The sequence below is a fragment of the Mustelus asterias genome, chromosome 21 (assembly GCF_964213995.1).
Source record: "Mustelus asterias chromosome 21, sMusAst1.hap1.1, whole genome shotgun sequence".
In the NCBI taxonomy this organism is placed as follows: Eukaryota; Metazoa; Chordata; class Chondrichthyes; order Carcharhiniformes; family Triakidae; genus Mustelus; species Mustelus asterias.
In genome coordinates, this window is record NC_135821.1 from 54,735,276 (window position 1) to 54,748,750 (window position 13,475).

At 42.9% G+C, this 13,475-nt stretch overlaps 1 protein-coding gene across 3 annotated transcripts in view; it reads left to right on the forward strand.

The window, feature by feature from the left end:
* The window catches only part of LOC144509285 (grainyhead-like protein 3 homolog), a 102,729-nt gene extending 96,326 nt beyond the window's left edge, over positions 1-6,403 (forward strand). For all 3 annotated transcript variants that reach the window (XM_078237909.1, XM_078237910.1, XM_078237911.1), the window contains exon 16: positions 4,660-6,403. In XM_078237909.1, coding sequence (XP_078094035.1) covers positions 4,660-4,774 — 115 coding nt within the window. In that variant the 3' untranslated portion in view covers positions 4,775-6,403. The remainder of the gene's footprint in view (positions 1-4,659) is intronic.
* The last annotated feature ends 7,072 nt before the right edge of the window (positions 6,404-13,475 follow it).

Here is a 13,475-nt window from a genome sequence, read left to right on the forward strand (position 1 = left end):
TTGTACGTATCTCATTTACACTGCCAGATTAGTTGCAACTGCCAGTGGGCTGTTAAGCACATAGACTGAAGTAATGACCAGTACATGTTCTTCAGCTGTAGATTTTTTTCAGACACAACTCTGAAGTCAGGGCAATTGTAGTCATTACTTGCATCGGTGGAGTGACTCTCTCTTTTAGACAACGGCCGGATTCCTTCGGTCATTTACGCCAGCGGAATTCTCTGATCCCGGCTGTCAAATTCTCCGACCTCACTGCAGCGGGAGCATGGCGTGAATGGCCGTAAGATCATGCCCTACATTATAATGGTATTTTGGTAATAATGGTGTTTCACTCAAGTAACATGTTCATGGCCCAAGGACGACCGGAATTTTCCAGCCCTTCATGTCGGCAGGGTTTTCCAGTCCCGCCGAAGTGAACTGGGATTTTAATGGCTCATCGACCCCATCACGGGTTCACATTAAAATGTTCCTATGCGGACTAAGTAATCAAATCAAACACATGGAACAATTATGTAGTAACAAAAATAGACAAATTTACCGGGTAACAGGGAAGTGGTGGATGGGATAAGGGTAACATTGAATTTAAATCACAAAGTAATTATGGGTAAGCTCCATGGTTTGGAAGTGATGCAGCATCTAATACTTTTCAAATGGAGTTTTTCTACTGTGAGTTGATATAACCTGAGGTAGCTCTGATATTATGAGTTATCAGTGGTTGGGGAATTTTAAATAATGCCGTTAAAAACATAAGAACTAGGAGCAGGAGTAGACAATTTTGCCCCTTGTGCCTGCTCTGCCATTCAGTACGATCATGGCTAATCTCATCTTGGCCTCAACTCCACTTTCCTGCCTGTTCACCATAGCCCCCTCCAACCCTTACAAATTAAAAATCTGTCCACCTCTTCCTTAAATTTACTCAATGTCCCTGCTTCCATCATGCTCCCGGGTAATGAATTCCAGACTCTCAACCCTTTGAGAGAAGTAATTTCTCCTCCCTTTGTTTTAAATCTGCCCCCCCCCTTATCCTAAAACTATGACCTCTTGTTCTAGATTGCCCCACAAGAGGAAACATCCTCTCCATGTCTACTTTGTCAATCTCCCTTATCATCTTGTACACCTCAATTAGATCTCCTCTCATTGTTCTTAACTCTAGAGAATATTGGCCTAAACTGCCCAATCTCTCTTGGTAAAACAAAGCCCCCCATCTCTGGAATCAGTCTAGTGAACCTCCTCTGAACTGCCTCCAATGCAACTACATCCCTCCTCAAGTAAAGGAACCAAAACCGTACACATTATTCTAAGTGCGGTCTCACTTGTACAGTAGCAGCAACACTTCACTACTTTTATATTCTATTCCTTTAGCAATCTTTTAACCAAGATTCCATTTGCCTTCCTTATTACCTGCTGTACCTAAATATTAGTTTTCTACAATTCATGCACGAGGACACCCAGATCCCTCTGCACTGAAGCACTCCGAGGTTTCCCTCCATTTAGATAATAACTTGCCTTTGTTTTTTTCCTACCAAAATGGATAACCTCACACGTATCCACATTAAACTCCATCTGCCAAATGTGGCCCCATTCACTTAGCCTATCCATATCCAATCGTAACATTCTTATTTCATTATCGCAACTTACTATTAATGCTTAATAAAAAGGATCTTGGCAGAGTGGGTTCCCCTGTGGCCTGGATTGTTTCTTGATTGGCATGTTTATACATTTCTGGATACATGGATTTATGTGGATTATTAAAGGCGAGAGTAAAATAGACACTGATGGTGAACAACGGGGGTGAATCTGCATCCCATTTTACTGCATCTGAATTTGTACCAGTTTGTCTAACCATTATAATGCAGAGTAATTTTACATTAACAAGAATATCTACAATGGGATAACAATTGCTGATAACATAATGAATATGATGGGACAGATAGAAAAGACCTGACTCCAGTGATTGAAGGACCTAATGAAGGGGAAAGAGATAAAGAACAGAGAGCACAGGAAACTTTTCTAAACAGAAGCTGGCAAGTGAGCAATGCACTGCTGGAGTTAACAACTGAAGCAAGGACCATACTAACATTTAAGAATAGGTTAGCAGGATGTTGAAGGAAAGGAGTATGAACAGGTTATTGACACGGATCGAAGATGCAGTTGCGCGTGTAAGATAACTCCAATATAAGGGGCTGGAATTTTATAACAAAATGGCAAAGTGTCAGTTTCTGAGTGAAAATTGGTGTGTTTCTGCCCAGAAATACGGCCACATTTTCTGACCAGATCCTCAGATACTGCGTCAAAACAAAATCTGGGGCATAGCTTGCTCTGGCGGAGCAGGGCCTGGATAAAGGTGGGGTGGCTGACTCCACAGAGATTGAGCCATAATCTTTACAAGGTGCCCCGATCTGCAAACAGAATAAACTCCCTCCCAACCCCCTGCAGCCATGGAAGACTTCTCCTCCCTCAAGCTTAGGAGTGACCAACCCCCACCACGAAGTATCGGAGGGGCACTCTCCCTTCTCTCCCTTGCCCCCCGCCCCCCCCCCCCCCCCGCCCCCGTCCTGTCACCAGCATATACCCCTCTTATTCCCTCTTACACACATTACACACATGGGAACCCCCCCCCCCCAACAATGGAAGAGGGTTACCCCCAGCAGTGCCCCATGCGAGTGCCACTTAAGGGCACATTTCAGTGTCCTCTGGCACACTACCAGGGGGCCAGAGAGCAATGCGCAGCCTTGGCCTCAGCTCCTGGGGCCCCCAGGCACGTCAGCACCCCCGGCATGGTCATCACCACTGGTTTCTGCTTTTGAAAACCAATAGTGATTCTCACCAGCGTGACATCGCACTGCACGGGGGATCATTCCACAGGGCCGGGTGTTACGGTGTAAGGCGTTTAATTGTATTTAACTTCATGTGAATCAAGTTCACACCCTTCCTGTGAGCGAACCTGATTATGTCACCGGCGGGGGAGATGGGAAAGATCTCGAACCCAGATCTCACTGGTGCAAATCCTGTTATGGCCCTCTATTGAGATTTAACAGCCATAACGGGATTGGCAGCCTGCAGTGAAACGGCCCACTAAATCTCACCCAAGATGTTTGGGTCAAATGATCTACATTGGTGTTGTAATTCTATTTGAATGTTATATTTTAATGTCCAAGCAGATATTTTAACCTCACAACAGTTGTTGTTCTGTTACAGCATTCCCAGACTAGCTCATGAAAGTGGGGTCACACACAATACTATTTGGTTGACTTTGGGACTAAAGTGCACTGCACACACTCTGCTGCAAAACCAAAACTGTCTCCGATCAACACAGACTATTGTAAACTGGAAAGGCTCACAGCAATCTCAAATTCTCAAAATAGCGCCAGTGTTATTCCTTTAAAATGTTTTTCACTCATTTGTCTGCTGTATTTCCAGAAAGCCACTATATTATGATTAAATTCTCAGTACGGTGGCACAGTGGTTAGCACTGCTGCCTCACAGAGCCAGGGACCTGGGTTCAATTCCAGCCTCGGAGTCGGCCCATTCTCCCCGTGTCTGCCTGGGTTTCTTCCTGGTGTCCCAGTTTCCTCCCGCAGTCCAAAGATGTGCAGGTTAGGTTGATTGGCCATGCTAAATTGACCCTAGTGTCCGGGGGACTAGCAGGGTAAATATGTGGGGTTATGAGAATAGGGCCAGGGGGGATTGTGGTCGGTGCAGACTTGATGGGCCAAATGGCCTCCTTCTGCACTGTAGGGATTCTACGATCCTATGATTACACAGTGAAGTTCAAAGTTTCTTTGCATTTTTTTAATCTGGAGAATGGTATTTCTTCATAATATCCTTAGGTAAATTCTTAAACTTGCACCATTTTATGATATATAAGGACACATTTTTAACATTGAACAATAGGTAGGACCGGAATTCAAGCAGGATCCTGAAACCTTCCTCAAGTTGTTTATTCAACCTGATAATAAAAATGTCAGTGTGAGAGCCTGCATTAACATTAAACTGAAACATGATTTATGGGTTTGATAATTTTAATAAAAGAGTGTTGCAAAACAAAAGGGATTGCAGATGAATAAGAGGAAATGAATGCACACAAATAGTTAATCACCTTGGAATGTTTGTTCGTGACTGGGTTGGAATGTAGCCTTACTGATCTGAGCACTGATTCTGGGCCTTGCTCAATGACTCATTGCAAGAACGTCAAAACAGGTGTTCCCAGTTCATTGAAGGAATTTAGTATTTAAATTTAGAAATCATAAGTATTGTAAGCTGGTTGTGTTACTTTAGCCCTGACTTTCTAAACAAGTTGCAACTTGTTGTGGTGCAGCTGAATCTGCAACAAGTAGGGATGGAATTGAATTCCAAACCAGAGTGGAGGTGCAAATTCAAAGTGTTCTTCTTCATTAGAAGCATGTGTCCTACAGGCTTATTAAAGAATAGATGTTGCACTCATCAAATAGAAGACTGCGGTTTCAGTCACTTTGCCACGTCATGTGAAGGAGATTGCCATATTAAAAGTTATTTAAAAGTACTTTGAATACTTTTCACATGACTCACGTGCGGTGAGAAGCTATCCCTTGAGAGTGGGGTTTCTATTTTAGCCTTAAGAGCTTTGACTGCAATTAATGAGCCCTAATTAACGTTCATTTTTCATTTTTCCTCCCACAGAATCTTGGTAAACATGGATGATAACATTGTGCAGCATTACTGCAACCACGCTGCATTTTTGGTGGAGATAAAAGACATAAGTGGAGGCTGTCAGATAACACTTAAAGAGGTTTAAAGAGTCTCAGCACTCATGGACAAAGTCAAAGGAGCCTCAAAATTAGCAACACACCAGCTACTGCTCTACCTCTTCTCCTTCTCCCCAGATACAAACACTATTAGCTGCTTTCAATATATGGATCCAAGATCACTTTCTTCTGGTCAGTTGTAAAAATTGACTTGTTGAAGCCAAAGCACAAAGACCTCAATGTTATCGTATTTTTAATCTATCCTCATGTTGGACGAAGCCCTGTATCATTGAAGAACTTTTTTTTCTCCTTTATTTGTTTATACTACTCAACTTGTCAAGCCTCCAGTGTCAAAAGTGCTACATACTCTGCCCAATACGTTTTTTCTCAGTTGGACAATATACGTGGAATCACTAGCCACTCGATTGTATACTTCAGTGTATTTGAATGTGTGATATTATGGTTAATCATCTTTCTCTGCAATGTATGTGTGTCTTTTTAATTGCAAATTCAACTGGTTTCAAATTTTCATCAGGTTTTTCAATTTAAAATATTTTTACAAGGAATAGCAAAGCCATTGCTATAAATTGTTTTTACGGTACTCATGAAGTAAGTGGAAGAGTTCATTGCTCAGGAAAAAATAAAAAAACCCGACTTTCTCCTTTGAGGGACATTGACTCTGCGCTAATTCAAAAAATATTTATCTCTGTGATAATTCAAAAAATATTTATATTTTCTTGAAATATAAAACGAAGTGTACGGTTTCACAATCATATCCTTCCCATTCGCGCCTATTAATCTGTGATATACTTCCCTAATGCTTCAGTCGAGGAAATTTTCATGTCATTTTAATGCCAAAATTCTATGGGGACCTTGAGGATTTCCAAAATCTGGAAACCGATCAACTTACAGGGGTCATGTATTTCCGAATCATGGTGTGCTGGTATCATATCATGATTTGAAATATTAAAGCAATGTACAATGGGTATATAGAAATTATTGTATCTTGGATTAAAGAGGGAGAAACACACAGTGACCTGGGCAATCACCCAGTTACCAAAATATTACTCAGACGACTAAATTTAAAATATTAATAGCCATGTTAACTGACTACTTCAAAAAAAAATCTATCGCCATGTATAACTTCTTTATTTTTATAGCAAATGTTCTCTGGCATTGTTACCTGTCAAATTCGGAGCATGGAAGCATTGTTCTCCAAGGCAGTAAACCAAGGAGACCATTGATTCCTACTGGCTTGTTGTCTTGTGCTATCATATTTTTACTGAGTTTCCAAATTTAATGGTCAGTTGCTTGACAAACTTCTTAAGGAAACGTTACATTTCTCTGCCTGAAGATAGGACGAATCAGAGTGATTCAAGTTATTGTCTTTTTCTGAGTATATGTTTTTCTCTCTTCACTAACGTTAATGAGAGCACTTGCTTGAGACATAAAGTCAGCTTGTGCTATTGACTCAGGCTGACACTTTCAGTAATGTTAGTGCACAAGGGCAGGAAAATATCTTATGAATTGTCTTGCCTGATTTTCTATTGACTTATTACGATTATTATGGGGTTTGTGTATTATGATAGTCAGTTTATGACATCTATTAGTATTGAGCTGAAGATCTCCGCATTGTGAAGCATATATGTTGTACATATAAAGAGTAAGGCTCAAGTATGAACAGTGCGGTGATGGACATTTCATGTTTTCTTTATGATATCTTTTGAACTGTGGGCGTGGTGTCAGAATTGCCTGATATATTTTTGTGATCCCACAGTAATGAATCTGCTTCTTCAGCGATTCTGAATGACACGGCATTTAAAACGTCACTGCCAAATTCCTGTCAAAATTTCAATTGAGAAATGTAAAGTCTAACTTTTCAAATGAAATTCCCTTAGTTGATGCATCTCACTTCCAATGAGAGAATTAAGCCTCCCACTGTGTCTATGTACCATTGTATCCATCTCTTGGGTATCCATGGAGATGCAGCTTACAAAGTTCACAAATTTGAAACAAATGTTACCTTTTTTACCTTATCTGATGAAAAGAAAATGTATTTCTAGTCTTGTTCTATCTTCTTTCTATCGCTCCACCAACCCCCGCTCCAACCTCCTCCCATCCCACCCCCTCCCACCTTCCTGTACCTGGATATACAAGGTGTGCCTTAGCCATGTCCAAGTTTGACATTTTGAATGATACTGGGTAGTCTTTCCAGTTATAGTCTTATTCAACTTTGCTGCCATTGTACCTTGTACTTGGTTATCCCAGAAGACAGTTAAGAGTCAACCATATTGCTGCCATCTGGAATCACATATTTTCCAGACCAAAGCAGATTTACTTCCCTAAAGAATTTAAGTAAACCAAATGGGTTTTTAAACTATCTGTTAGTTAGCTTGGCTGGAATTCTCTGGCTGTTCACCCCTGCGGGATCCTCTGGTCCTGCTGATGGCCAACCCCCACCTGTGGGTTACCCGGTAGTATGTGGTGCAGTCTATGGGAAAACCCATTGAGAGCAGTGGGACCAGAGGATCCCGCCAGCGATGAACAACATGCTGCCTCCTTGCTGTGAGAAGCACACTGCAAGGAGGCCAGAGAATCCACACCCTGCTCCCCCCTCCGTGCCCCCTGCCTGGTTACCGAAATGTTCCTGTATTCCACGTCACGGAAAGATTATACAATTGGTGCTAAGCAAGAAACGGAACTAGACCAGCCACATAAATACTGTGGCTTCCAGAGAGCAGTTCAAAGGCTAGGAATCCTACGATGAGTAACTCACCTCCTGACCCCTGCCAAAGCCTGTCCACAATCTACAAGGCACAAGTCAGGAGTGTGATGGAACACTCCCCATTTGCCTGGATGAGTGCAGCTCCAACAACACTCAAGAAGCTCGAAGCCATCCAGGACAAAGCAGCCTGCTTGATTGCTACCTTTTCCACAAACATTCAATCCCTCCACCACCAACAAACAGTGGAAGCCATGTATACCATCTATAAGATGCACTGCAGGAACTCACCAAGGTTCCTTTGACAGCACCTTCCAAATCCACAACCACTAATATCTAGCAGATACCTGGGAACACCACCGCCTGGAAGTTCCGCTCCAAGTCATTCACCATCCTGACATGGAAATACGTCGCCGCTCCTTCACTGTCACTGGGTCAAAATCCTGGAATTCCCTCCCGAAGAGCACTGTGGATATGCCGACACATCAGGGACCCCAGCAGTTCAAGAAGGCTGCTCACCATCACCTTCTCAAGGGTAACTAGAAATGAGCAATAAATGATGGACTAGCCAGTGATACCCACATCCTGTAAAAATGAATTTAAACAAAGAGCCTGTTTTTTGTTAAAGGAGGTAACTGGTTCTAAGATGATGATGTTCACAACATTTAAAAATAAAATCTTTTGTATGCCTCATGCTTTAATAACACTAACTAGTTATTCGCACTAATACCCGCCCTGAATTGTGCTCAGGACTATTCTCAGTCCGAGACACAGCACCAGTTCCTAACAATCTGGCTTGTACCAGTAGTTCTAGTTTGGGTGGACCATGGGGGAGATATGGGGGAGCTGTTAATCTCTTTCTTCCTTCAGTGCTAGAGTCATAGGTCTGCATTGCTTCACAAAAAGGGAATATTTTGTCCACCGTCGGAAGCAATTAATGGCAATGGCAGATACCGGCAGTTAAAGCACCAGCAACAGGGAATGGATGGCCCAAAAAGACATAGGTACCTGTGCCACTTGTAGTTTATCAGTTCATCTTAATTTGTGGGGTAAACCAGACATCCCATTAGTCCTTTTGTACCAGCTACTGTAACTGTCACTGACTGGATTGTGAATAATATTGGAAAATGCGGATCGAACAAGTAACAGACACATTTTATTAACTGGAAAACATTGTTGTGTGACCAAAAGAATTGTTTATTTTATGTTTTAAAAAAAAGTTAAATAAAAAACTTGTAATTTATGGTGTGCTGTTTGCTGTGTTATTTTTAACCACTCGGTGAGTAAGTGACATCACCACTCAAGCAAGCACAGACTGGGGGCCAGCTGATGAGAGCACACAATGGAACTGGGGGGGAGGAACTACGCATTGGCCAGTGGGCACATTGTGAGCCAAGTGTGCTTGCACATCTATTGGCACTCTTACAGTTTATGTTTCCTATACATTAGTGTGGAATGATTTAAGGATAGATGGATGTATGACCGCAGTGAGCAATTTGTTCATGAAATAATGTCAGTACAAAATATCACAGAAACCAAGGACAAGACTGGATAATTTAACCTGTGGCACAACATAATAACACAGAGATCTATTATTGACTTGGAGCATACTTTAAAGTGCACGGAGACATTTCTCTCAGCTCGCTGAGTGGAGGCCATTTAGTGGATTCTTCACTGGGCGCCATGGCCTCCATGAGTCTCCGGCTCCAGGTTTTTTGGAGTAATCAGCTCCGTGCGGAAATCATCGCGGAGCTGATTTGAATATTGAAATTTCAATTTGAATGTCATTAGCGGGCCCGGGACTGAAATCAGGGTTTACAACAGCTCCCCACTAATGGGGAACAGGTGGCCCAACCCTGCTGGAGGCCCCCCCCCCCCCCCCAACCAGGAGGTCAGGGGTAAGGAAGGGTTCCTCCAGGCAGTGCCAGCTTGGCCCCCTGGCTGGCACTGCTCAAGGGGCACCTTGGCACTGCCCATCAGGCATTGGGCAGTGCCAAGGAGGCTGGGCTAGAAGGGGGAAGGGCCTATTGTGGGGCGGCCTATTGGGGAGCCAATCGGTGGGTGTAGGGGGACCCACTGGCACTCTGCATTGGGATCGATTGCAGAAGGAGGGAAGGGGGTGGTCGGGGCTGACCATCCAGGTGGGGGCGGGTTGGGGCTGTCAGGGGGTCGGGGCTGCGGGGGGGAGGGGGGCAGGGGGGGATTGGGAGGGGAAACATTGGGCTTGGCCTGGAGACATCCGGGAGGCCAGCGATTGGGGGGTGGGATGGTTGGAAGGGCAGTGATGCTGGGTCGCTGGGCTAGCCAGTGAGCGGGTAGGGGCAGTATGGAGCCACTGTGCATGCATCGATCTCGAGCGCTGAGAGATCGGCGCATGCACAGTGGCCCACTCAGCGCTATGCTGCCGGCCTCTCCAGCAGGAATAGGCCCTGCCCCCTGATTTTCAGTGTGAATCCCTCGAGGACACTCTGCAGTGCACACAGTATCGGAAATTCATTCTGAAAATCACACTAAAAAAATTGGCGGGAGTTACTCCAGTTTTCATACGAATTCGGCACTTAGAGTTTGTTTGGGAGAATTGCCCTCCCCCCCCCATGGGTCTATATAACGTTATTTACTGTTGTTTAAGTTTTCTCCTTTCACTTTTGTCGATGAGATGTTGTAGCTTTTACCAATGGCTAACAGATCTTGCAATTGAAGCATGCAATTTGGAAAGAAGTGATACTTTACCACATCATTTAAATGTTTGCTATTGGATACTACCACAGCACACACAAATTTTGTTCCTGCAGGGGGACAAAAAATCGTAATTGAAACAATGAACGCATTATATTTCCTCGATTCTAGAACAGTCTCAATGGGTTAGAAGGTAGCAAATATAACCTCACCATCCAAGACTGGTGGGGCTGAGAGAACAGGAAGCCATAGGGGAGTTAGCCTGACATCAGTCATCGTGAAAATGCTGGAATCCATTTTTAAGGAAGTGGTAGCGGGGCAATTAAAAAATCAACATATGATTAGACAGAGCCAACACAATTTTGTGAAAGGGAAGTCATGTCTGACCAGCCTGTTTTTTTAAAGGTTTAAGTAGCTGGTTGGATAAAAGGGAACCAGCGGAGGTGATGTATTTGGATTGTTATGATCCCAGCGGATGTTAATACTGGGTAATTCCAATCCCAGAGTGAAACTTGGCTTGATAGATCCTAACTTCTATATTTTTAGAAAGTGTGGAGGTAAGTTACTGAACAAATTCACAGGAATCTGCTGATGAATTTTTAACACAAAGAATAAAACATTTTTTAAACAAGAAAAAAATAACTATATTATACCTGACAGAAACGTTGGATGATTCCAGTACAAACACAATAAAATGATTCAAGTGTTTACTATTCCCTGACCTCAGTTATATATTTACAGATACATACAAATAAGGAAAAATAAATCAATTTACCATGCCTATCTTATACTTTAATGTTAAGGATAAGTATGAGGTACAATGTGAACCAATAGGTCAAATGTGGTCAGACACACCACACTTGAAAGTAAATGACAGATGCGACCAAAAAAAACATTCTATGGATTTGTCAGCATCCCACCCAGATGATTGTTATTCTGTGAGCCAACCAGTTAAATAAAACTCTGTCTTTCTCTTGAGTGATTCCAACCTACATGTTTGAAGAACTCGCATTGGAATTCTCTCTAAACATTGCTCCCACTCAGACAGCTTCAACAAGGATCCACCTCCAGGGTTTCAATCATGTCTTCTGATCTCTGGATCTCTGCGGATACTCAATCTTTACCTTCCCAACACACTTTCAGATTTTCAGCCACACCAAGCAGAACACCACTGCTCCAAAGGTTATCTCTGCCTTATAGACTGTAGCACAGAGTCACCAATCTTCAGCCGCTCCCTCAGATCTTCAGGGCTTCTCTTGAGCCCATTTCTTTCAAGTCTTTTCAAGTCAGCTACTTGCAGCTCTTTCATTTACTTGGAATCTTTTCCTCTGCTTCTTTCTCTCAACTTTATGTAACAGGATCTGTTTCTCATCTCTGCTCTTCTTCCTTACCTGGGACTGTCTGCTGGGACCTCTTCCTGTCCCACTTCCTTATTTAGGACCTTCTTCTTTGTTTGGGACTTTCTCCCTCTTCCCCTCCCGTGTCCTGTTCCCTGGGACACAGTCTCTGCAATGATTCTTCTCTTCAGGTCACCTGATGTGCAGTTTTACCTGTTTCACTTTTCTTCTGCTCATGTGCACAGGCCGGGTTCCTGGTTTGAAGATGAGAAAAAGCATTAGCTGCACAGGTGCAGCCCCTTTCCTGGCTGTCACACAAGAAGGAGACATGAAAAGGCAAAAAGCCTTGAACTGCACATGTGTGGCTAGTTCCTGGCCAGCACAGGCACAGAAACTCAGAGGTTTTCTGGCAACTGGAGTTCACAAACTTCAACTCCGATTTAAACTTAACAGAAATATTTTCTCTTTTTCATCGCAGGATTACAATGTCCAAAAGACATGAAATAGACCATAACTGTTTAAACCAAACCTTACTTTCTGCTTATTTATAGAGGACTTTGCTGGATCAAAAACATGATAGATCACATGATTTGCAAGTTGGCTACAGATCTGGAAATTTCCAACAGTAATTAAAGGACAAAGCTCAACTCACATCCTTGCATAATCATACACCGATCATTGTGTGGACCCAATATAATCAATGGAACAAGGGAGCAGCAGCTGGTCAGTCTCCCCAGTCTTAACTTAAAACAAAGAGAGTGAACCATCAAAACTTGTAATACCTGCGGAGGCGCCAAAAGCCACCATCTATTGCCTAAGATGAACAATGCATTTTGACCAGAGACATAGAAACTGATTCTTAATCTGAAAATGTCTCATCAGTGGCAACACCACATGACCTAAGCTCCTTTGGTTTTTGGAAAGTTTAAATGTTACATTCCTGGACTCCCAGGGCAGTCAGCTGTTAACTTCCAGCCTGTCAGCACCAAAGCAAGACTCCAGACTAATAACAAAGCCTGTCTCAAGTCTAAACCTCCTTGAAGCCTAGTTCTTTGAAAAATTCCTGGCATTGCCTGTGGAGCAAAACATATGTCTACATACCACCCTCATTACCAACAGCACCAATTGTGCAACTCCATCTTTCAGTTAGCTGGACCCGCCTAAACCTTAACTCCTATATGAAGGAATCCTCGCTAGGCTCTGATATTTTGAACTCTGACATTCAAATGAATTAATATACATATCTTGTTTTATTTTGCAAAGTCATTCCTAGTTATGAAACTCTTCTTTCCTATTTCCTTCTAGTGTGCTTGTGTGGGTGTGTCTGCGTGTGTGTGTCTTTGTGTGTGTCTGTGTGTGTATGTGTGTCTGTGTGTGTATGTGTGTGTGTGTTTATATGTGTGTCTGCGTGTGTGTGTCTGTGTGTCTGGCTGTGTGTGTGTGCGTGTCTGTGTGTGTGTCTGTCTGTCTGTGTGTGTGTGTCTGTCTGTATGTGTCTGCCTGTGTGTGTCTGTGCGTGTGTCTGTGTGTCTGTCCATGTGTGTGTGGGCGTGTCTGTGTGTGTGCATCTGTGTGTGTGTGTGTGTCTGTGTGTGTATGTGCGTCTGTGTGTGTGTGTTTATATGTGTGTCTGCATGTGTGTGTCTGTGTGTCTGTGTGTCTGTGTGTGGGCGTGTCTGTGTGTGTGTGTGTGTCTGTGTGTGTGTATGTCTATCTGTCTGTCTGTCTGTATGTGTGGGTGTGTCTGTGTGTGTGTCTGTGTGTGTGTAACTGTGATGGCCAGTGTACTGGTTTGAATATAGGAATAAACAATACTTCTGGTTTAACGCTAAAGAGAATTTTCTGTGAGTCAGTTTAAAAATGGACTTCACAGAGTGTTTGGCCAAACATGCCACAGCCTATTTCAAAACTTAAAACACTTCTCCTTATGGACAGATGGCAAGAACATAGAAGAGTTCAGTTTGCTTTTCTCCCGTCTCTATAACAGGATTTTCAATAAAAATATTCAATACTATG